A 23,050-nucleotide genomic window follows, 5' to 3' on the forward strand; every position below is an offset into this window, starting at 1 on the left:
TTCTGCAGCTTTCTCCAGAACTTGATTTATAGCTCCAAATGCATTATATTGATGATCAAATACAGTTTGGTAGCGATCGTTGCCAGATGAAAAATGTCAACTGGAGGTACTTCTAGAAGTTACTACGTATCATCTGATATTTACCGGATGGGCGAGGGGGCGTTTATAATTCCGTGGGCAACGTTATACCATTCATCTAGTGTGGGTCATATGATCATCAGATCAGTTAGTATAGAATACGTTAGAAAATAACGTTGAAACTCACCGTATCTTCCTCGCGCCGTTGGACGATCAGCGTGGAGTAGACAGTTTTCAATTATGGGATGTTGATCCTGATGAACCATTTCCAGGTTGTATAATACTATATACGTCCAAATAACGTTGTTTATTGAGTTAGGGCGAGCGATTGATTATCCAGTGTGTTGAGATAGAGTCCTGCTAATGATTGCGAGTGCCCGGACGATTTATGGATGAGCACTTCCTGTTTGGCGCGTCACTTCCTGTTGGCGATCTGCCGATCGGCCACCAGATGGCGCTCTTGAACCGCTAGAGAGTTGAGTGGAGATCAGCAGTATATCTCAGGACCCCGGAGAAGAAATATGATTTCGATCACAGATTTTTGAAATATTGACATCAAAGACGAGTTACGGCGTCTTCGGCAGAATGAGCATGGCTAGGAATGACGTCTAAACACGTCATCTGCGATTAAAGTGTTAACATAACAGACCGACAGTAAGTTTGGGGGAACTAATGGGATAACTGGGGTTGCAACAAAAGTGCAACTAGGGCTAAAAACACAATGAAATAAAATAAAATAATAATAATAATAATAATAATAATAATAATAATAATAATAATAATAATAATAATAATAATAATAATAATAATAATAATAATAATAATAATAATAAATAATATATCCTTCTTAGCAGACTTCTTAGCTTAACATCCCAGGGAACTAATGGGATAACTGGGGATGTTGTTTGCTCCTGACAAGAGTCTCAAAGTCTGGGGTGATGGTAGACAAAGCAACTCTGAGGTCATGCTCAATGTCCAATCTGTTCCTCCGCTTTGTCTTCAACTGGACCAGAGCTGAGAAGCCACTTTCACAAAGATAGGTAGTGCAAAAAATAAAAACCATAAAAAAAAGAATAATAATAATAATTATAAATACGACGCATCGACGCAAAAATTCGGCGTCGACGAGTTTTTATGATCGACGTCGTCGATTATGTCGACTAATCGTTGCAGCCCTACAGCTCAGTGTAGAGAAATGCACCGATACTAACAACCGCCTTACTGCGCACGTCTATGACAACACTGTTGACACCACGTATCAGTGACACGCACGCCCCGCGAAAACACTAGTAGTTTTGGGGGCCTACCACCCCCCCTGAAAAAAAATCCTAGGGGAAGCAATATTCCCCCTATTATTAATATTATATCGGGTTGGTGGTGCGTTCCTTTCACACAGAACGGCATGCCAGGATAATGGGGTACGAATCCTAGCTTTAATCCCAACATTACAACAGCACAATCACTGAAGTCATTTCAACAAACTCACAGTGCAGACAGACATATCATCATCATTGAGAGCAAAACAACAGCGGGAGCCATGAAGTAATGTAATGGTGTCTGTCCAGCCTGAAAAACCAAGCAACACCGGCAACACTATGTTAGATGACAGGTCGCTGGGCGCCTGAGACACAGTTAATGGAGGGATTATTATGGTAGACATTTAATGACAGCTGCAGTAATCTGGAGCCAGCCTAGGGGTTGAAAGATGGCTGGAGAAGTGAAAGGAAGAGTGAAGGGTGGAGATGTAGGAGGTGGGGTGTGGAGGGGCAGTGGGCGGCGGCTGACATGATAGATGGGACCCTTTAGTGGATTCAGGATTCAGTCCCAGCTGAGGCTCAATTCATAAACCCCTTTCAAAGCCCGCTCAAGCCGGCAATCTCACCCCATTATGCAGGCATGCCGTTCTGTGTGAAACTAAGGTAGGAAAGGGCTGGGGGGGGGGGGCAAAGTTGATGGTTCAGGTTTAGTGAAAATGTCAGGGTGGTATCGCCCCGGTGTCTGTGTGAAAGGGATTGCCCGGCATTGTGGGATAGGGTGTGATAGTTGTGTAACGACAACAATTTCCCTCCCCAATTTTTTTTTTTTTTTTTAAATGCACTTTCTATGGTGGCATTTTGAAACGCATGGAATACTACCATTGCGTGTTCTGTCAAAAACAGAAAACCTGTCTATGGGGACCTGAAGTATGAAGTGCTGAGCATGTCTTACATCATGGTGAGGGGGAGGGGGGGGCGGCATTTATTGCATGATGCATTTCAATCGGTGATGAATTTGGATATATGGCTTCCAGATCATCCGAAATTTAGGGAAGGTTTTGACCGCAGTGTGTTGCTGGGTCAGCCTCTTTAGAAAACACATTGGTACCTCTATAAACTGTGCCTGCAAGTCACATGTGAAACACTGTGATTTACCTTACCTTGCTACCTCTATCTTTTTTATGCTCGCTTATGCCTGTATTTTTTACTGCTGTGAAGCACTTGAACTGCAACTTCTGTATGAAAAGTGCTATACAATATAAAGTTATTATTACAATTAGGGATGCACCGATCCGACTTTTTCAGTCCCGATACTTGGGTTTGGGTATCGGCCAATACCGATACCCATTGTCCAAATATATTTTCCAAAAAAGTTAAAAAAATAAAAATGTAATCCACGTTTTTAATCTTTTTTATATTAAAATATATTATTTCGTTTTTAAGAATTGTAAAAGGATCACAAGTGTGTTTTTGATTTGTTGTAAACAAAGACAGAAAATAAACTTCATTCATTCAATTAATAAACTGTATGCCTCAGTCACTGTCACTGTGTGGAAGAGACTGGGATCATACTTTTGTGCAAGGCAACATCAGGCTTGACTTAAAACATTACTTTCCTAACTTAGTGAAAATGTAACACATTAACACAGATATAAATGTACTGAATGGTTATTTCTTATTTAAATTTTTTTTTTTTTTTTTTTTTTTTTTTTTTTTAATACAGATACCCGATCCAGCTATTTTACTGATATCGGCGGCCGATACCGATACCAATATCGGAGCATCCCTAATTACAATGGATGGCTAAAAGAATTAAATGAATAATAGCAGCTTGTGTCAATCGTCTACTGGAAACAGCCTACTGTTGTAATATAGTCTTGCTCAAAATAGGACTGTGCCTGTGTTTGACATAGGAATAACTCAAATGTCACTAGTATGTACAGTGTCCCCCACCCACCACTCCTACCCAACCCCCCCCACCCACCCAACCACCTCCAATGTACAGTCCCCCCCCCACCCCCACCTACCCAATCCAATGTACAGTTTCTACGCCTAATGTATATACTCTTTTCTTTCTGGACTCTTTTTGTATCACAAACAGTACTGTAATTGCAAATCTGGTATGTCATAAATGTATAGATGTAGCAGTACTGTCTATCTGTATGTCATGTATGTCATATAGGGCTGCAACGATTAGTCGACATAATCGACGACGTCGATTATAAAAAAATCGTCGACGAGAAATTGTTGCGTCGATTAGTCATTAAAAAAATTAATAAAAATGTGTGCACTACCTATCTTTGTGAGAGTGGCTTCTCAGGGTTCCAGACAACATCATAACATGATGATCCCATAGCAAATTTTGGACATTGAAAACATTGTTCCCCTGCAGGAGATGATGATCAGACTAGACACACAATACATTACACACGCACTCCTCTCACTCACACACAGCGATCAGAGTAAGACACACACATACACACTCCTCTCACTCACACACAGCGATCAGAGTAAGACACACACACATACACACTCCTCTCACTCACACACAGCGATCAGAGTAAGACACACACACATTCACACTCCTCTCTCTCACACACAGCGATCAGAGTAAGACACACACACATTCACACTCCTCTCACTCACACACAGCGATCAGAGTAAGACACACACACATACACACTCCTCTCACTCACACACAGCGATCAGAGTAAGACACACACACATTCACACTCCTCTCTCTCACACACAGCGATCAGAGTAAGACACACACATTCACACTCCTCTCACTCACACACAGCGATCAGAGTAAGACACACACACATACACAAATTACACAGTACACACCTCTCACTCACACAGCGATCAGAGTAAGACACACACACAAATTACACAGTACACACACTCCTCTCACTCACACAGCGATCAGAGTAAGACACACACACATACACACACACACACACGGACTCCTCTCACACACAGCAAACAAAAGTTATTTAAAGTACACTTCCACTTTAATTTGTATTATTTAATTTATTTATCTTGTTATGAGTGATTGCTGTATTGTTCTTCAAATACATTTTCATTTAAAGTGGCTTAAAGATCCAAATTCAAATGTTTCATGAGTCATTATTTTAATTTGCTATGGGATCATCATGTTATGATGTTGTTGTTTGGTCCTGACAAGAGTCTCAAAGTCTGGGGTGATGGTAGACAAGCAACTCTGAGGTCATGCTCAATGTCCAATCTGTTCCTCTGCTCTGTCTTCAGCTGGACCAGAGCTGAGAAGCCACTTTCACAAAGATAGGTAATAAAAAAAAAAAAAAAAATCATTTTTTTTTGTTGTTTACATTGGTTTTCGATTAGTCGACTAATCGAAAAAATAATCGGCAAATTAGTCGACTACCAAATTAGTCATTAGTTGCAGCCCTAATGTCATATATGTTACGATGAATTGAAAATGGGTGACCCTGATGTAAACAAGATGAAAGTCTTTCTCTGGTCTGCATCCCCTTAACAATTGTATGTATTGAGCTGTACTGTACTGTACCCATTCTGCAATCTGTTAATAAAGTTTTCATTCATTCATTCATTCATCCAAATTATCTTTTTAGATTTGTATCATAGATAGATGAAAGATAATGTGCTGAACTTGATTAATTAGGAGATAGTGCAGCAGTGCATCTACTTCACGATAAAGCAACTTTTGGGACATGGAAATGTAGGGTTTGTGAAATAACATTTAATGAGTGCAGGGGTAATGCCTGGCACACACATTAGAAGATATTCCAAATCCTAACCGATACTGAAATGGTGGTGGAACCCACACATAACGTTATATTTAATTAGTTACTTACAATGTATTGGACAATTTTGCCAAAACGGAGCACCATGCACTTGAAGATCACACTTCTCAGACTGAACCTATAATCTGGTAATGTCATTGCAGGGCTCGACATTACCACCGCCAACCACCAAATGCATGTAGAATTCAGCTAAAGAAAGGGGCTTTTGGGGCCTTTCGGTACAGAAATAATGCACTTCCCGTGGTGGCATTTTTTTTTAAACGGACACCACCACCACGTTTGCCGTCAAATAATGCTTGTATGACTGCCTTGTATCTTTGTTTGGACCCCTGGAAATATTAGTATTTTTGCAATTGTGTGTGCGTGAAGAAAAAAGAAAGGGGAAAACATCAGGGTTTCCCATTAATGACCTAGACCTAACATACTGACACAGACCTAACATACTGACACAGACCTAACATACTGACACAGTGACACAGACCTAACATACTGACACAGGCCTAACATACTGACACAGGCCTAACATACTGACACAGGCCTAACATACTGACACAGGTCTAACATACTGACACAGACCTAACATACCGACACAGACCTAACATACCGACACAGGTCTAACATACTGACACAGACCTAACATACTGACACAGGTCTAACATACTGACACAGGCCTAACATACTGACACAGACCTAACATACTGACACAGAGACACAGACCTAACATACTGACACAGACCTAACATACTGACACAGGCCTAACATACTGACACAGACCTAACATACTGACACAGACCTAACATACTGACACAGGCCTAACATACTGACACAGGCCTAACATACTGACACAGACCTAACATACTGACACAGACCTAACATACTGACACAGGCCTAACATACTGACACAGGCCTAACATACTGACACAGGCCTAACATACTGACACAGACCTAACATATTGACACAGGTCTAACATACTGACACAGGTCTAACATACTGACACAGACCTAACATACTGACACAGGTCTAACATACTGACACAGACCTAACATACTGACACAGGTCTAACATACTTACTGACACAGACCTAACATACTGACACAGGTCTAACATACTGACACAGACCTAACATACTGACACAGAGACACAGACCTAACATACTGACACAGGCCTAACATACTGACACAGAGACACAGACCTAACATACTGACACAGGCCTAACATACTGACACAGACCTAACATACTGACACAGACCTAACATACTGACACAGGTCTAACATACTGACACAGAGACACAGACCTAACATACTGACACAGACCTAACATACTGACACAGGCCTAACATACTGACACAGACCTAACATACTGACACAGGCCTAACATACTGACACAGACCTAACATACTGACACAGACCTAACATACTGACACAGGCCTAACATACTGACACAGGCCTAACATACTGACACAGGTCTAACATACTGACACAGACCTAACATACTGACACAGACCTAACATACTGACACAGACCTAACATACTGACACAGACCTAACATACTGACACAGGTCTAACATACTGACACAGACCTAACATACTGACACAGACCTAACATACTGACACAGACCTAACATACTGACACAGACCTAACATACTGACACAGACCTAACATACTGACACAGGTCTAACATACTGACACAGACCTAACATACTGACACAGGTCTAACATACTGACACAGACCTAACATACTGACACAGACCTAACATACTGACACAGGTCTAACATACTGACACAGGCCTAACATACTGACACAGACCTAACATACTGACACAGGCCTAACATACTGACACAGGCCTAACATACTGACACAGGTCTAACATACTGACACAGGTCTATCATATTGACACAGACCTAACATATTGACAGACACAGGCCTAACATACTGACACAACCATGCTGATTTATCTAAATGACATCCTGCCATTTTCATGTGAAAGTAAGTACCTTTTGCCAGCGGAGTGCCATGGTTTTTCCTTAGAGCCCCCTTACACTAAGAAGCAGCAGCTGAAAGCAGCCCGATGGAAGACTCAGTCACATGTTTCACCAAATCACCACCAGGTAGAATTGTTTCCAAACCGGATATCCATCTATGGGGACCTCAAGTATGAAGTGCTAAGCCAGCACTTCTTCTTACATCATGGTGAGGAGTGGGCAGCGGAGGAAGAGGAGGGGGCAGAGCAAGGTGGATGATTTACCAGTTTTTCAGGTTTGGAAGGGTGGTAGTCAGGCCTGTACAGTGCGACATATATATCGCACATGCTACAGCAACAGCGGTCTGTGCGATGGATGGATTTACTTCAGTAGCACTGGTGCGATAGGGATTCGGTTCATATAGATACTCTTATTTTGAAAATCCTGTAGCGGGTCTCATTTCTGCCCACGCGCAGCTCCAGCTAGGCTCCGAAAGCTAGCAACGTTCAGGTGCATATGATAATCTTATTTTGAAAAAACTCTTGTGACAACTCGACGAGTCATATCCGCCCTATCCGTGCGCCTTCTGCAAGCAGAGCAGCGCGTTGCGCGTCCCGAAATAAGTCTGTGGTGTTTTTTTTTTCTCGCAACGGGTCAAATGCATCTACATGCTTTGCACCGTCGCCATTCCTTTATGCGCACATCGCCCGAAATTAACGTTTATGTACCATTACAATCACTACAACGTTAGCAAGCTAACAAGCTAATCCTGATCAGAGGCAGAGCCAGCAGACACAGTGTGGGCTGGGGAAAGGGAAATGGGGGGGCACTCTCTCCCCTTCCCTGTGTGTGTGTGTGCGTGCGTGCGTTTGGAAAGATGATGAAGTCACTAGTCAGGACAGGAGTATATTATAGTAAACTGAGGATGGACAGATAATGTTGATATTCAAATATAAACAAGTTTCGAGAGGAGTGGAAGTTTGAAGACAGACTAGACTACAATATGATGCGGGGGTGGTGAGTTGAAACAGTGTGTGTGAATGAATGAATGAAAACTTTATTTAACAGATTGCAGAATGGGTACAGTACAGTACGGCTCAATACACACAATTGTTAAGGGGATGCAGACCTGAGAAAGACGTTTGTCTTGTTTACATCAGGGTCCCCCATTGTGTGTGTGTGTGTGTGTGTCCCAACCGACCCCACTTCTATGTTTCAATAAATTATTTGCATTTAAAACTATTAACGCTGACTCATTCCTTCAGTCCACTCAAAATTATGCTAATATTCCTTATGTTGTTTATGATATTAATTGAAAATAGCATATGAGAGTATCATAGTAATAATAACACATGGCGATATACTAAATGACAGCCAAACATGGCACTGCAACTAAATAACACAAATACAATAGGCACATTTGTGACTGTTACAAATATAACACGTTTTATACTTGTGCTACAAGATTTTGGCCTGTGCTACAAAACTATCAACCTCTGTAGCACCAGTGCTATGTGCAAAAAAAGTTAACGTACAGCCCTGGTGGTAGTAGTTGTCAGATAGTAGATAATAGATTATAGATAGAATTACCATGTCTGATTTTTATCATTGATGAAAGATGGCAAATTTGGTTCGTTCTGATTAATATGTACCATGTTAATTTCCCTCTCTAAAAGAGCCTCATGAATTAGCCGCGCAAAGACTCAACTCAAAAAGCTGTTTTCTCCATTTACAGTGAGAAACAGACAGCCAAGATGTTTTCATGTCTTTAAACAGAGCAGCTGTTGTCCTGAGTACTGAGAGGTGCTCCTTTAGAATTACTCGTTTTTTGTTGTTGTTTTTTTTACGACAAGCCTGACACAAGACAAAGAAAATAAAGGACTATAAAGTTCTCAAATCTTGAAAAACTAAACAACTCCAAATCCCAAACACCCAAATATTAAAGTAGAGCTGAAATAAAAAAGGCCTTTTTAACCGTTTTAGATCACTTTCCCACTCATCTATTTAACAGAATATGCAAAAAATATATTTAGAAAAGCCATTTGCTTTGTTATGGTAATGTTTGCCCACATGTTCAATGATTAAACCAGATTCCTCCCAACGTTTTGCCCCGCCTGCCACTCAGAAATGTCACAATAAGGAAGCTAGATACTTTAGACTTTAACCAACCACTCTCTCCATGACCTCTAGAGAGATAACCTTTGACCAAGGACACCTGCTCTAGCCCTGCTTCCTTCTCTGTGGCCAACACTGCTGATGGCAGTTGGAACCGTGGCGCTAACTGCAGCTTGGGCAATTTATTTTGCGGCTAATTGGACATCTGCTGGTTTGGCACTGTGCTCAATGACAGAGCAGGCAGAAGTGAGAGGAGGGGGAGAATATCATACGTTTAACATCTTAACTACTCTAGAACACTACTACTCACCGACTGTGGTTTGAAATCTCATCCGTTTAAATAACGAGGAGGCAGTCTGGGGTTTCGTCAATACAAGCCGTTAAGTGGGACATATGGCGAGCACTTCTACGGAGAGCAGCCATGTTAAGAATATTGGGACAGTACAAACGGCAGCCCAACCACTTCCAGAATATGAAAATATGTGTGGCATCGCCCCCTCTATGTTTTTACACATTCCAAAGCTTAAAAGGAACACGCTAACATTTTGGTAAATTTGCTTACTCGTCTTCTCCAGAGAGAGACAAGAAGATAGATACCAGTTTCCTCTCTGTGCGTTCAGTGGAAAGCTATCTGGCTGCACGTTAGCCTAGCTTAGCACAATGAATGGAAGCGGACATGTACGGGTAGCCTTCAGGAGAGGTGTTAGTTGGACAATGCGTAGGCTACCCGTACCTGTCCGCTTCCATTCATTGTGCTAAGCTAGGCTAACATGAAGCCAGATAGCTTTCTACTGAACGCTTTCTACTGAACGCACAGAGAGGAAACTGGTATCTATCTTCTTTTCTCTCTGAGAAGACGGTAAGCTAATTTCCCAAAATGTTTGCGTGTTCTTTTAACACTTGGATTTTAACAGAATATATATATAGACCATATCATCAACTGTAGAAATGCTCCTTTCCTTGTAGCACAGACCTAGGCTACATGTGACCTCTCTGTCTCTGCTCATCATTTATTGAAGCAGTCCAACCTCTATTCACAGTATATTCAGTAGCTGTTCTAATCCTAGACTGCACAGCCGTTCTGTTCTCCCCTCAGCCAAATAACATCTGGGAATGGTGAGGAGGACAAGGGCCTAGTTTGTTGCTGCCGACCGTCACAATCTGAAACTCAGTCTCGGACAAGGGCCACTTCTGGTAATGACTCAATGATTCAATATTCAATCCTAGGTTTGAGTACACGGACGAGGATGACGGACACGGGCAGAGAGAGAGGAGGATCTCTCCAGGTTATGAAGTGAAATGTTTGCAGTAGAGTGAACTTCAGACAATTACAGCATCAATTGTACATCTCGGCTATCTCTGTATAGAACTGGGCAATATGACCAAATGATCAGATCATTCACAATATATATTATATATATATTCCAGTACAGATTTTATAATGCGATAAGACTTTTTTTTATGTCTTCATCTTGTAATACAATAGTCATGGTGCAATGTTTTTTTTTTTATTATTATTATTAACTCACTGATTCTTGAGTCGGGACAAAACATGTCCTACATAGAAATGTCTAATTTATATAAAAAATAAAGAAATTAATAATGATTGACATACTCACAAAGTTCAATCTAAAGGTATTGTGTATACTGATGTTATGTTTTAGCACATATATTTGTTTTTTTGGGGGATATTTGTTTAAATGTATAATCTGTGGTTAGAAGCTCCCATGTTAATTTCCTTGTCCTCAGCAAGGGTCACATTATTGACCAGCCCAAAAAAGCTTGAAAAACCTCTCCACTTGTGAAAACATACATATCAAATCAAGGATAAGGGTTATAAATGTATAAAACAATGCATGCCATGAAACTCAAATAATATTTTCCATAGAAATCTGCCTATCAAAGTTGTGTCCTCAGTTTATGTCAACTCCGTCAGACTTTTCCATAAACCTAATTAAATCAGGCAATAGCATGGCCAGCTCTATCCCTGAGGACCCCTTTTCCTTTCCCTGCCTGTGGTGAATGCAACACTACCACACATGGTCTGGTAAATTTGATACGTTTTGATATTTTAGACAAACAATGTCAATATTCCTATGGTCACAGCTGGAACATGTCAACACCATCTCTCCGTTATTATACTTTTAAAAAACAATAGTGGATTGAATTCAAGTGTTTCAGTGAGATTATTAAGACAGCTAGCAACTGCCAAAAAAACTAGCTAGCTGCAGTGCACAATACAGGCTTGGAGGGAAAATGTGTGCCTTTTTGTCAACTCCGTCAGACATCAACTCCGTCAGATTTTGTGTCTGACGGAGTTGACGTGTAAGCTGACGGAGTTGACAAATCCATCAATAACCTCATAATATGCTATTATTATACTATTTTTGAACATGGTAAAGGATTTAAATGTTATTTCAGAGTTGTATCTGCACATAAGTGTGCATATAATAGCATGCATTACAATACACTTCTGACTTTTAGAGCATGGGCAGGCTGTGGTCTGCTTATTGAATAATTGTCTTACTTTCCCAGCACATGTGTTAATACATAAATATAAATATATCACTTGTCTACGTGGTTGATTGATTGATGTAAAATTTCATAACCCAGTAGGGATACAAGACAGAAGAAAACAGTTATTCTTGTTCTTATACTGTTTACTTAGATCATCAGAGCAAAGGTGAACGGTGGTAAACTGTGGATATTTCATCTTAATATCTTTATAATAATTCTTAATATAGGACTGGTCCATGTGTGTCTACTGTAGATTGCTACATCATCCTTTATCTGACTCTTTCCATCCATAGTGTAATACATTATGGTATGGAGTGATCAACAGGATAATATTTTGCTAGTCAGTTGTCTCAATCTTATCAGTTGTCACAAGTGTAGAGTTCAAGAAAAATCAGGATCAGATAAAAATCAGATCAGGATATTCTAGATAACAATGCCAGACAGTGCAGGGAGTCTCTCAGACAGGAAAAGCAACGAAGTAAAATGTGAAAAAGGCATTCAAGAGAAATAAAAACTATGAAAGAGAATATTACAAATGTAACAAAGCAACGAAACAACCTGATAAAAACAATAATGCGCAGAAAAAAGGCTACAAATACATCACCACTGGACTCTCCAGGCACAGAAACAAAGAAGATGCTATCAGGAAGCAAAGTAAGGAATCCGAAAATCCAAAAGACCCTTCTATTCCACAACATCCCCAGAAGAGAGCTGAAGACAAACAAACTCCTGGCCCACGGCGCCAAAAACCAGCACTGAGTGTGTCATCAGGCACGATTCTTAAAAAGTATCGTCTTCTTCAACAAATGAAAGAGTTTGGGTTAACCTACAAGTTAATGAGAGAAAAGGAGCAGCCGAAGAAAAAGCCAACATTAATACAGGGTATAACACAGACTGTTCAGGATTTCTTCCTGAACTCTACACGTGTGACAACGGATAAGACTGACACAATCACCAGGAACAAGATCAAGCGGCACATAATGATCCTGCTAGACTCCATGCTCAACCTCCACACTGAATTCCAGATTAAGAACCCCACTGTAAAGCTGAGCTATTCTTCATTCTGTGCTCTGAGGCCCTTCTATGTCACAGCACCAAAAGCATCTGATCGGAATACATGTCTGTGTCAAATACATGAAAATGCATGCTTAATGCTCGAGGTCCTTAAAATGTCTGGTGTTGTGAAGTCAAACAAACTGGATGACAGTTTTCAATTAGTTTGTTGCTCTCCAGCAAGTGAGGCCTGCCTTCTTCGCGCCTGCTCACAATGTCTAAACAAAGGTACAGTTACAACCCAAGAGCAAGACAAAATCGATGTTCAATGGAGGCAGTGGGAGAGAGTTCAAGAAGACACATGCAATGGAATCGACATGAACACTAAGCTCGTCGAACACCGAGGCAGCCTTTCATTGCTCATCAAACTTTATGAGCAAAAACTCAGAAAGGAAACCACAACACATGTGTGTTCATTGCAAAACCAGTCAAAAGAATACAGCAACACAATTGAGTCCTGTGATGAGAGTACAGCAATCGTCCATGTTGACTTTTCAGAATCCTGGAAATTCAAATATAAAGCTGAAGTTCAGGCCTGCCATTTCGGACAAAATCTGCCACAGATAACACTCCATACCAGAATGTATTACACTAAGGGTGGAAAGGCAGGGTTTTGCACACTGTCAGAGTCAAAGAGACAGGATGCTGCAGCAATCTGGACACAAATGGATCCAGTCCTAAAAGATATCAAGACAAAATATCCACAGGTTACCACCGTGCACTTTTGGTCTGATGGTCCAAGCAAACAAGAACAAGAAGAACTTTTTTCTTCTGTCTGGTATCCCACCTACACTGGGGTTTGAAAGGACAACGTGGAACTTCTTCCCCACTTCTCATGGTAAGGGCGCACCAGACGGCATTGGCGGAACAGTAAAAAGAACAGCTGACAACCTGGTCCTGAGAGGAAATTATGTGACGGATGGACACATATTCTTCAAAAAGGTCTCAAACAGTCTGAATGGTGTTCAGCTGTATCATATTGTGGAAGAAGACATGCAAAGATATGACACACTTCTCATGAATCCTCTCAAACCGGTTCCCTCAACAAGACAAATACACCAGATCATCGCACATAAGGACAGGATCCACAACAGACAACTATCCTGCTTTTGCAGCGAGATGTTGGATTGCCAGTGCTTCTGCCCAGCTACCTCCTATTACCATGGCAACCCAGGAGAACAGCAGAGTGATACACGGAGGGCAAGGAAGAAGAGACCTCTGGCCATGTTGTGGGAGGAGATGGAAAATGAGATGGAAGAGGGTATGGAGATGGAAGATGTAATGGAGGAGTTGGACGAAGAACCTTTGAAAGGTCCTGAGGGTACAGTGACAGTAACGACTGTTAGCAGCCTTAGTAATGGAGACTGGTTAGCAGTAGTATATGATGACCACTGGTGGCTAGCCAAGACCATCGATGTGGATAATGAGCAACAAGATGTGAAAGTGGAATTTCTGCATCCCCATGGTCCAACAGAAATGTGGTTCAGCCCAAATGTGGCAAGAAGGATGTCTGTTTCTGCCCAGTTCAAGACATCATAGTGAAACTAATCAGAAATGCAGAAGGAAAGGAAGAGGAGAAGTGGGTGAGAAAGTGGAGATCAGGAAGTGGTGTAGAGGAGGTAGATGAAAACAGGGACGAGAAGAAGGGGTCCTGTTCTCCATTACTGTTTTTGTTGTTGGAAACGGTGCATTTTGTAATAGTTGGAAACAGTGTATGTAAAGTTGGTTGTTTATTACAATTGAGTTAACAAAATGTTCAGTATAAGACATGGAGTTATTAGTTCTTATTATTGTCACTTCCATCTGTTTAAAAAATTGAGCAGAGATGCAAATCCAATTTTGTCAACTCCGTCAGTTTCTCGTCAACACCGTCAGATCATTGTCAACACAGTCAGATATTTATTTTTGTTAATCTTGGGGAAAATACAAATTCCTTCTTCAGTTTATGTTGTTTAAGTAATAAAGGAGCATTAGATCTTCATCCTCTTGTGTCTTATTTACTTAATGATCTTTTTTTTTATCATATCAAAATTTAAAACAAAGTTTGAAAATGCTAATATTTCTAACTCTGGGTTTTCAGAATAGTGTGAAATTACACCTGAGGTTTATATATTATATTTTATTGCATACCAGAGTAACTAAACACTATTACAACATACTTCATAACTTTAGATTCTTGTTGGACTGGAACAATTAGAATTATATACTTTTTTGTGTGTCTGACGGAGTTAACACAAATCAAGTTTCAAAGGGAAACATGTGAATTTGTTGAAAATGTTTTTCTATGTAGAGCCCGCACCTTTACATGGTTAAATAGCTCAGACCTTTCTCTACATGAATATATAACTCTAATTAATATAGTGTGCATTCTCAAAATATAATATTTAAAAAGTGTTTTGTCCCGACTCTCAAGAATCAGTGAACTATTAAATATACAGTATATTGTGTTTTAAGATATATATCGTGGATGGCGATATTGTAAAAATCCATGCCATTCAATGCCTTCATATTCAGTATACCTCCCACCAGCCATGCCTCAGCACAACAGTAAGACTTCCACTGCTCAACAAAACTATATTTCAAGCTGCTGAATCTATAAGAAAATAAAAACTTAAATTTATGATGATGCTCCACAATGTCAGGCACACTCCTGGATTATTTGAACAGGTAATAGATTTGAGATTACTGTGATTTAAAAACAGTACTAGAGAGACAGACTATTCCCAAGAGAAGAGATCGATGTAGCTTACAAATCTATGTATGTAGCTATAAGCCTTTCATCATCATGTGTTGCAAACGTCATCTGAGGAATATGGCAACCGCTTTGCCTCTAAACTCAGACACAAAATACCACATGACAGTCCAAGCCACGCAAGAATTTGATCCCATTGACCAAGTGGAATTCACACACAATGTAACTGAGCAATAACAGCAAGGCAGGCTACAGTGACTAAGGGGGTGGGCGATATTACAATCTTGGATTGTCGTTGCAGGTTGTCTTAAAGGAGGAGCTTGTGATATGTTCTTGCACAATACACTCTTGATTGACTGATTTGGCCATATCGGCCCCACCCCTAACAGTAGGATTAACACAAGCCCTTCACTTTACAACAAACGGATATGCACCAAGCAGGGACCGAAACTAAAGCCCGCCGCCCGCCAGGGGCGGTCTGTTTTTACCTTTGGCGCATGACACTTAGGGCGTTTTCACACCTAGCTCGTTTGGAGCTGTTATTCCGGAACCTGGAGCGTTTACCCCTTATTTCGGTTCAGTTGGGCATATGTGAACACAGCAATTACATTCTGTTGCGGAACAAAACAAGCGGACCGAGACCACCTGGAGAGGGTGGTCTCGGCGCAGTTCCAACCGAACCCGAAGCGGACTCGTACACTGTGAGAATGCAATCGATTTAACAAACCGACACAATTAATAATACGTCGTGGGTCAACGTGGAGCAGCAATGAGGTACACTGCGTCGTTGATATCAGTCAGCCGCGCGCAGGAGAGAGGAGCCGGGGTCTCTGTAGTGACAGCAGCAGCACCGTGCGGGACGGGGTCGGTCTCTCTCTCTCTCTCTCTCTGAGAGAATGAATGTGGACTGTTCCATCGGGGAGCTTCGGTGGTAATGTGAGTGGCTACAGACCGCTGCACTTAAATATAAACATTAGTCTACCTGGAGACTCAATGAGGTAATTGTAGATGTCGCCATAAGACGCTTCTGGCCATTTAGTGGGTGAATGAATGAATGAATGAATGAATGAATGAAAACTTTATTTAACAGATTGCAGAATGGGTACAATACAGTACGGCTCAATACATACAATTGTTAAGGGGATGCAGACCTGAGAAAGACGTTTGTCTTGTTTCCATCAGGGTCCCCCATTTTCAATTCATATAGACATTTATGACATACACAACATACATGACATTTATGGCATAGGGACATATAGGTATTTAGTACTGATACATTTGTGACATAGGCGGTATTCAAATATACAGTACTGTTACCCCGTACGTGGGATCATTGTTTCATTATCCTGGTCGGCTGAAAGGACACTGGCCACCGAAGCTCCCCCCTCTGATGAAACAGTCCACATTCATTCGTGCGTCATCTCGCGTCTCCAGACTCTGTGAGCAATCTGCGCATGTGCATGGGTAATAATAGGTGCTTTAAAATGGGCTTTTTCGCTGCCGATTTAGTTCTGATCGATTAGGAATGGCTCGCGCCGTGTTCAGGAGATTGAGGCGCATAAAAGACTATTCGATCATGTCTCTAGCACCCCCACAGCCGTATCTGCAACCACTTACATCACGGCTCTCATCCACATTCATTCATTTGCTCCCCCGCTCTCTCCTCCCCGATTTCAATGTAACGCGGAGATTCAGGGTTGGGGGGGGGGGGGGGCACACCCCAAAATCTGACCAATGAGTGATAGTTTGCTCGCGCGTGCGTGCGTGCGTTTGTGTTGGTCCGTGTGAACACAGCCGTGTGAACACAAACGAACTAAGAATCAAGTGCAACAATTGTATCATAATAGTCCCTGAATCGGAACAAAGCAAACGAACTACAGGTGTGAAAACACCCTTAGAGGGCTGCCCGCCGTGTGGCGTGTAGACGTGTAGTTCATAACGATACTCTTGTGCGAGTACAGATTATAGCCGCTCTCGTCTTTTTTTTCTCCGCCGCGAGATCGTTAAAAAACTACAAGTCCCACATTGCACTCAAGTCAACGGTCCAATCACAGTAGAGTGACGTGACTGGTTTCATGAGAAATAAAGCAAATGACCAATCGGAAGCTCATTTGGCTTGTTTACTTCCATCTGCTCTAGTCTATATCGGACCTCCATGAGCTAACGTTACTGTTTAAACAATGACCCAGTCAACTATTCACTTTTAGTTTAATACATGACGAGGCATTGTCTAACGGTATCTAGCTGGCTAGCTACTGATAGCTGCTGATATCAACAAATGCTCCAGCAATAGTCGGCTCGAGTGCATAATACCTCCGTTCCCTCGTTAGCTAGCTTAGCTAGCTCACGTTAGATCCATCTGTCCCAGTAAACTAAATTGTCTTATAGTTATCTACCGGGCTAGCAGTAGCTACAGATAGCTCCTGATATCAATGTCTTATAACATTGATTGAATGCGTATTCTAGCTGAGGGCATGTTGAATGTGATTTGACAAAAGAACCGTAACGTTAAATAGGGTCCAGCTGCATCGCCGGAGAATCCTTGCATGCTGAATGTAGGGTCTAGCTGAATATAGGGTCTAGCTGCAGGGCCGGAGAATCCTTGCTGGAGCTGGAGGCTACTCAAGTATACACACAGACAATGGAGCTGTTTGCAGATAGCAAGCATTTTGACTTATTGCGTGGTGGCGATGTCTCGCAGATAATACAACTACAAGTATGATTATATAATATATATTTTATTTAAAAAAAAAAATTATATAAAATATATATATATTTTTTTTTTATCAAAATAATGTTGGCAGGTAAGAAATATGCTTGGCGGGTAGACTCTTCCCATCTACCCGCCACTGGCCGGTGAGTCAAAAAGTTAATTTCGCTCCCTGGCACCAAGACTATATTGTTAGGCCATGTCCACACAGATATTTCTAAAAGCATTTTTTCAATCCTCTGTTTTAAAAAGAAAATTCCTGTCCACACCAAAGGTGTTTTATTACATCTCTCCGTCCACACGACAACCAAAAATGCTCACATTAACTGACCCGATGGCAGGCTGCAGGGAGCTCTCCATGGTCCTCATTGCAGAGAATATACTGCATTTTCTAAGCGTGGTCAGCATTTGTTCAATACTGCTTTGAAACAGGAGATTTATTAAATATCAAGTCTTGATTATGCTGGCCAGTTGAGACAAATGGGAAGCTCTTTGGTTCCGGCCAGAATTTCATTCCGATTCAAGAAAATATCTCATAGGTAAAAATGTATAGGCCTGTAGAAATTAACTTTATTTATTATTATTATTTCTTTTTTTAATCCTGTCCCACCCACTCCCATTGATTTGAAATCACGTCCCTCTCATGTAAATTTATTGTGAAATGTACTCCCATCCCACAGGAATCCCATTACCCATGGGCCTTCCAGACCAAATTTCAGGCTCTAATGGACGGGAGGCCAAAACACAACACTGTGTTTTCAAAATTATCTGTATACGTGTGGACATGGCCAGAGTCTGACATATCTAGCTATTAACCCTCCAGACCAGTGATCACATAGATGAGTGAAACGCATACAAATGGAAACCTGCAATCAAAGCTGTGCGTCAAGGGAACAAGGAACAAGGAAACAACATAGGCAGTTACATCAGTAGTTATGAGAGTGGAATGTCCTTTATGAGTTGTTGAATGTTCCCAAAGATCCAAGATCCTGAACAATAAATTAGAACTAACATTGGGTGGATTGAAGAGGCCTAGGCTACATGCTGCTTGATATGCAACTGGAAGAAAGCAACCGATCCCTGATACAACTGTAGGAATCAGTATAGATAGATACCCATCAATAAGTGAATGATTAAGTGGGCAAAGTTAATAAAATTCCACCCGATTAATTGGCGTCATTCAATCCGGTTCAGATTGAATGACACGTATCTCATGTCATGTGGTTTCAAATTCCACCTGTGTGCCAAATTATCTTTCATTCATTGCTGGGGTGGCAGTTTAGTCAGTTGGATTTTTTTTGTAACAATTATGTGCCAAAGCTAGAATCATGACTGCTGAAACTAATCTGTGATGATCAGATGATCTGCATCATCACTCAGGAAACACTTTATTGCTCCACCATTGGCAAGGGATGTGATACTGCTTTGCAATGAAATTGTTCCCCTTATGTACCTGAACTATTTCACTGCAGTGCTAACAATTCTGAACCAAAGATGTACCCATATAACTGAAAAATGTTTTACTGTCAGAGTGTACACAAATCTTAAATAACTGTCCAGGAAAATGACTGGTTGTCCTCCCTAAGCCAACAATGGGCCTATACAAAGAATATATAATGTGTTATGTGGATTGAGGTTAGCATGTATTCTAAATAGTTATATTATAAATAAAGTCCCTTTGAGACATTTCCAAATAAAAAACGTTACAGTGGCCGGAAATGTTTATTCTTTAATAGCCACTAAATGGTTTTGGTTAGTAGCTTTTGCCAACAATAATACTGGTGACTGAGTCACCTAGCCATCTAGCAGATGCTAGCTAGCTGCTTCTGGCCTAATATAACTGCTTAGCTTTAACTGCTGCTTCGGGCTGCCGAGTTGTTGTTGTTGTTGTTTAAGCGAAAGTGGAAGTTAGCAGCACGAAGCTATTCAGGAAATAAAGCTAAAAACGCCTGTTAATTATTCACGGTACGTTGTTACTACATTCAGACCCCTTTCCCAATGAATTGGGTTTATGGTTAGCAAGGACAGCTGACCAATAAGTCCAAGGCAAAGCAACTGATGTTCGAGTTTCATCACTGATGATCCAGCGACTATTATTGTTAAATCTGAACGTTAACTGCAACGATGACAGCTCTGTCCAGTCCCAGACTCAACACAATGTGACGTTACTAGGTTAGTAGTACAACACAGTGTAGCTGCTAGCTGAGCGTTAACTAATAACAAGCTTGGGGGTGGGAGGATGGGACCCTCCTCTTGGAACCAAGTATGGTTTCGTCAATATTCCAATGTACAGTTTTGCTTGTACAGTTGTACAGTTTCCCCCACCCACCCACCTCCAATGTACAGTTACCCCCCCCCCCCAATGTACAAGCCCCCCCCCACCTACCCAACCTCCTCCAATGTACAAGCCCCCCCCCCCACCTACCCAACCTCCTACGTACAGTCCCCCCCACCTACCCAACCTCCTCCAATGTACAGTTTCTTCGTCAAATGTATACTCTCTTTCTTAGACTCTTCTTGTATCACAAACAGTACTGTATATTTGTAGATCTGGTATGTCATAAATGTATAGATGTAGCAGTACTGTCTATCTGTACGTCATATTATGTTATGATGAATTGAAAATGGGGGACCCTGATGTAAACAAGACGAAAGTCTTTCTCTGGTCTGCATCCCCTTAACAATTGTATATCGAGCCGTACTGTATTGTACTGTACAGTACCCTTTCTGCAATCTGTTAATAAAAATGTCAATCAATCAATCAACGGGACCTCCTAGAGACAGTATATTGGGTACAACAACGTTAACTGGTTATTTTCAAGCTAGTGGGTAAACGAACAACGGGGCTGCCTTTCAATGCGACCTTTGTGGGATTCTAAAATAATCACGTCTCGTTCTGTACTAAGACATGTTCACGGTGTTAGTGAGCTAAATGGCCTTTCTGCCTCACGAAGAGCACATAATATTAGCTCTCGTTAGCTTAGCTGACATGAATAACATCTGCCCAGTGTTCCTCCATCGCGCTGCTGGCCTCAGTTAGCTGCTAGCTAGCCTCGGTGCTGCTGCTGCTGCAGGGGGCATCGTGTTGCTTTTACCAGAAGCACCGCACATTTGCACCGCCGTGCAGGTTATTAAGAGCAACGTAAGAGCCTTTTCTGTCTATTCCCCCCCCCTGTGCAAAGATGAGATGGTCGTGCAGCGTTACCTCTGGATGCAGAATAGGGACACAGCCAGCTTCTTTCTCGTATTCATCCATAGCGTCGGCCATCTTGGTGGTCAATCCCGCTGAGCATTGTGGGAGTTGCTCTGTGTATAAAGAAACACACGGGAGGTGGGTATCTATCCTCTGCGATGCTCTCAACACGACTAGTGTGTGTTGTTGACTGTTCAAAGAGCTCCAGTGACCTGTATACTGGTCAGAAAGATTCACATCTTAGCTTGAATGAAAGATGACATAGTCCCCTTTAAAATTATACCAAACACAATATTGTGAAACATTGACAGATGTCCTCTATGTGTGAGTCTAAACAGGATATGCGCCAGCATCTGAAATGCAATTTCCTGAGGGGGTGGGTAATACTACTTCATGACTTGATAATTATGATAAAGCTACCACTCTGGAATGGCTATCATACCAAAATATCATCTACAGACATAGATCTTTGAAAAAATGATATGTAAGTTTAGTCACCTTGAGTGGCACCGACAAGTGCAATGTTGGCCTCTGGCCCATGGACTATAGGTCAGGTTGTTTCATTACATCATGGCCCTATGATGGTGTCATTAATACATAGCTGGAAAGGCAGGTCTAGTCCAGAATTACAGGTAATTTAGTACTAGTAGTGGGGGTGGTTGATGGGGATGTAACACTGTGACCCCCAGCATCCCATAATAATTCCGATTAGGCTGAAGCTGATTGATTGAAAACTTTATTAACAGATTGCAGAATGGGTACAATACAGTACAGCTCAATACAGACAATTGTTAAGGGGATGCAGACCAGAGAAAGACTTTCGTCTTGTTTACATCAGGGTCCCCCATTTTCAATTCATCATAACATATGACATACATGACGTACAGATAGACAGTACTGCTACATCTATACATTTATGACATACCAGATTTACAAATACAGTACTGTTTGTGATACAAAAAAGAGTTTATAAAAAAAAAAAAAAAAAAAAAAAAGAGTAGGCCTATACATTTGACAAACTACATTGGAGGAGGTGGGGTGGGGGGGGGGGCTGTACATTGGAGGTGGGTGGGGGGGATGGGTAGGCGGGGTGGGGGGGTAACTGTACATTGGATTATCGACAAAACCTTACTAGGTCCAAGAAGAGGGTCTCGTGTATTACTGGGTTAGGACATTTACTGTACATTGGAGGGGGTTGGAATTATTATTCCATATAATTATGGAAAATATTATATGCATCCTATTACATCATTTGTACAGCTTACTGGGCCATTTTCCATAGCCGCCCCTATACTGTAGAATAGCCTCCCCTTCCACATCAGGTCAGCCCAGACCCTCAATGTCTTTAAGTCCTGGCTAAAGACTCAACTTGTGAGGTTCGCCTCTTCCCTGGACCTTTAATTCCTGTTCCCTGGACCTTTTATTCCCTGTCTCCTCACCTCACCAGCCCCCACCCTCGCGTTGTCGTTACTGTGAGGTTCGCCTCTTCCCTGGACCTTTAATTCCTGTTCCCTGGACCTTTAATTCCCTGTCTCCTCACCTCTCCAGCCCCCACCCTCGCGTTCGTTTACTCTCGTCTGCTCTTCAGCAGCCCACACCCTTGGACTACCTTTCATTATGTGTTTGATTGGTCCGTGCCGAACACACACTTCTAAGTCAATTATCA

The 23,050-nt window shown here is 41.5% G+C and overlaps 1 protein-coding gene across 1 annotated transcript in view; it reads right to left on the reverse strand.

The window, feature by feature from the left end:
* Positions 1–21,459, reverse strand: part of zdhhc17 (zDHHC palmitoyltransferase 17) — a gene marked incomplete at its 5' end in the record, with an annotated part of 93,526 nt that extends 72,067 nt beyond the window's left edge. The window contains one exon of the mRNA XM_084330198.1: positions 21,397–21,459. Within this exon, the coding sequence (XP_084186324.1) occupies positions 21,397–21,459 (63 nt within the window). The remainder of the gene's footprint in view (positions 1–21,396) is intronic.
* Between the last annotated feature and the right edge of the window lie 1,591 nt (positions 21,460–23,050).

This window comes from Notolepis coatsorum, assembly GCF_963971535.1.
Source record: "Notolepis coatsorum genome assembly, chromosome: 15".
Taxonomy (NCBI): Eukaryota; Metazoa; Chordata; class Actinopteri; order Aulopiformes; family Paralepididae; genus Notolepis; species Notolepis coatsorum.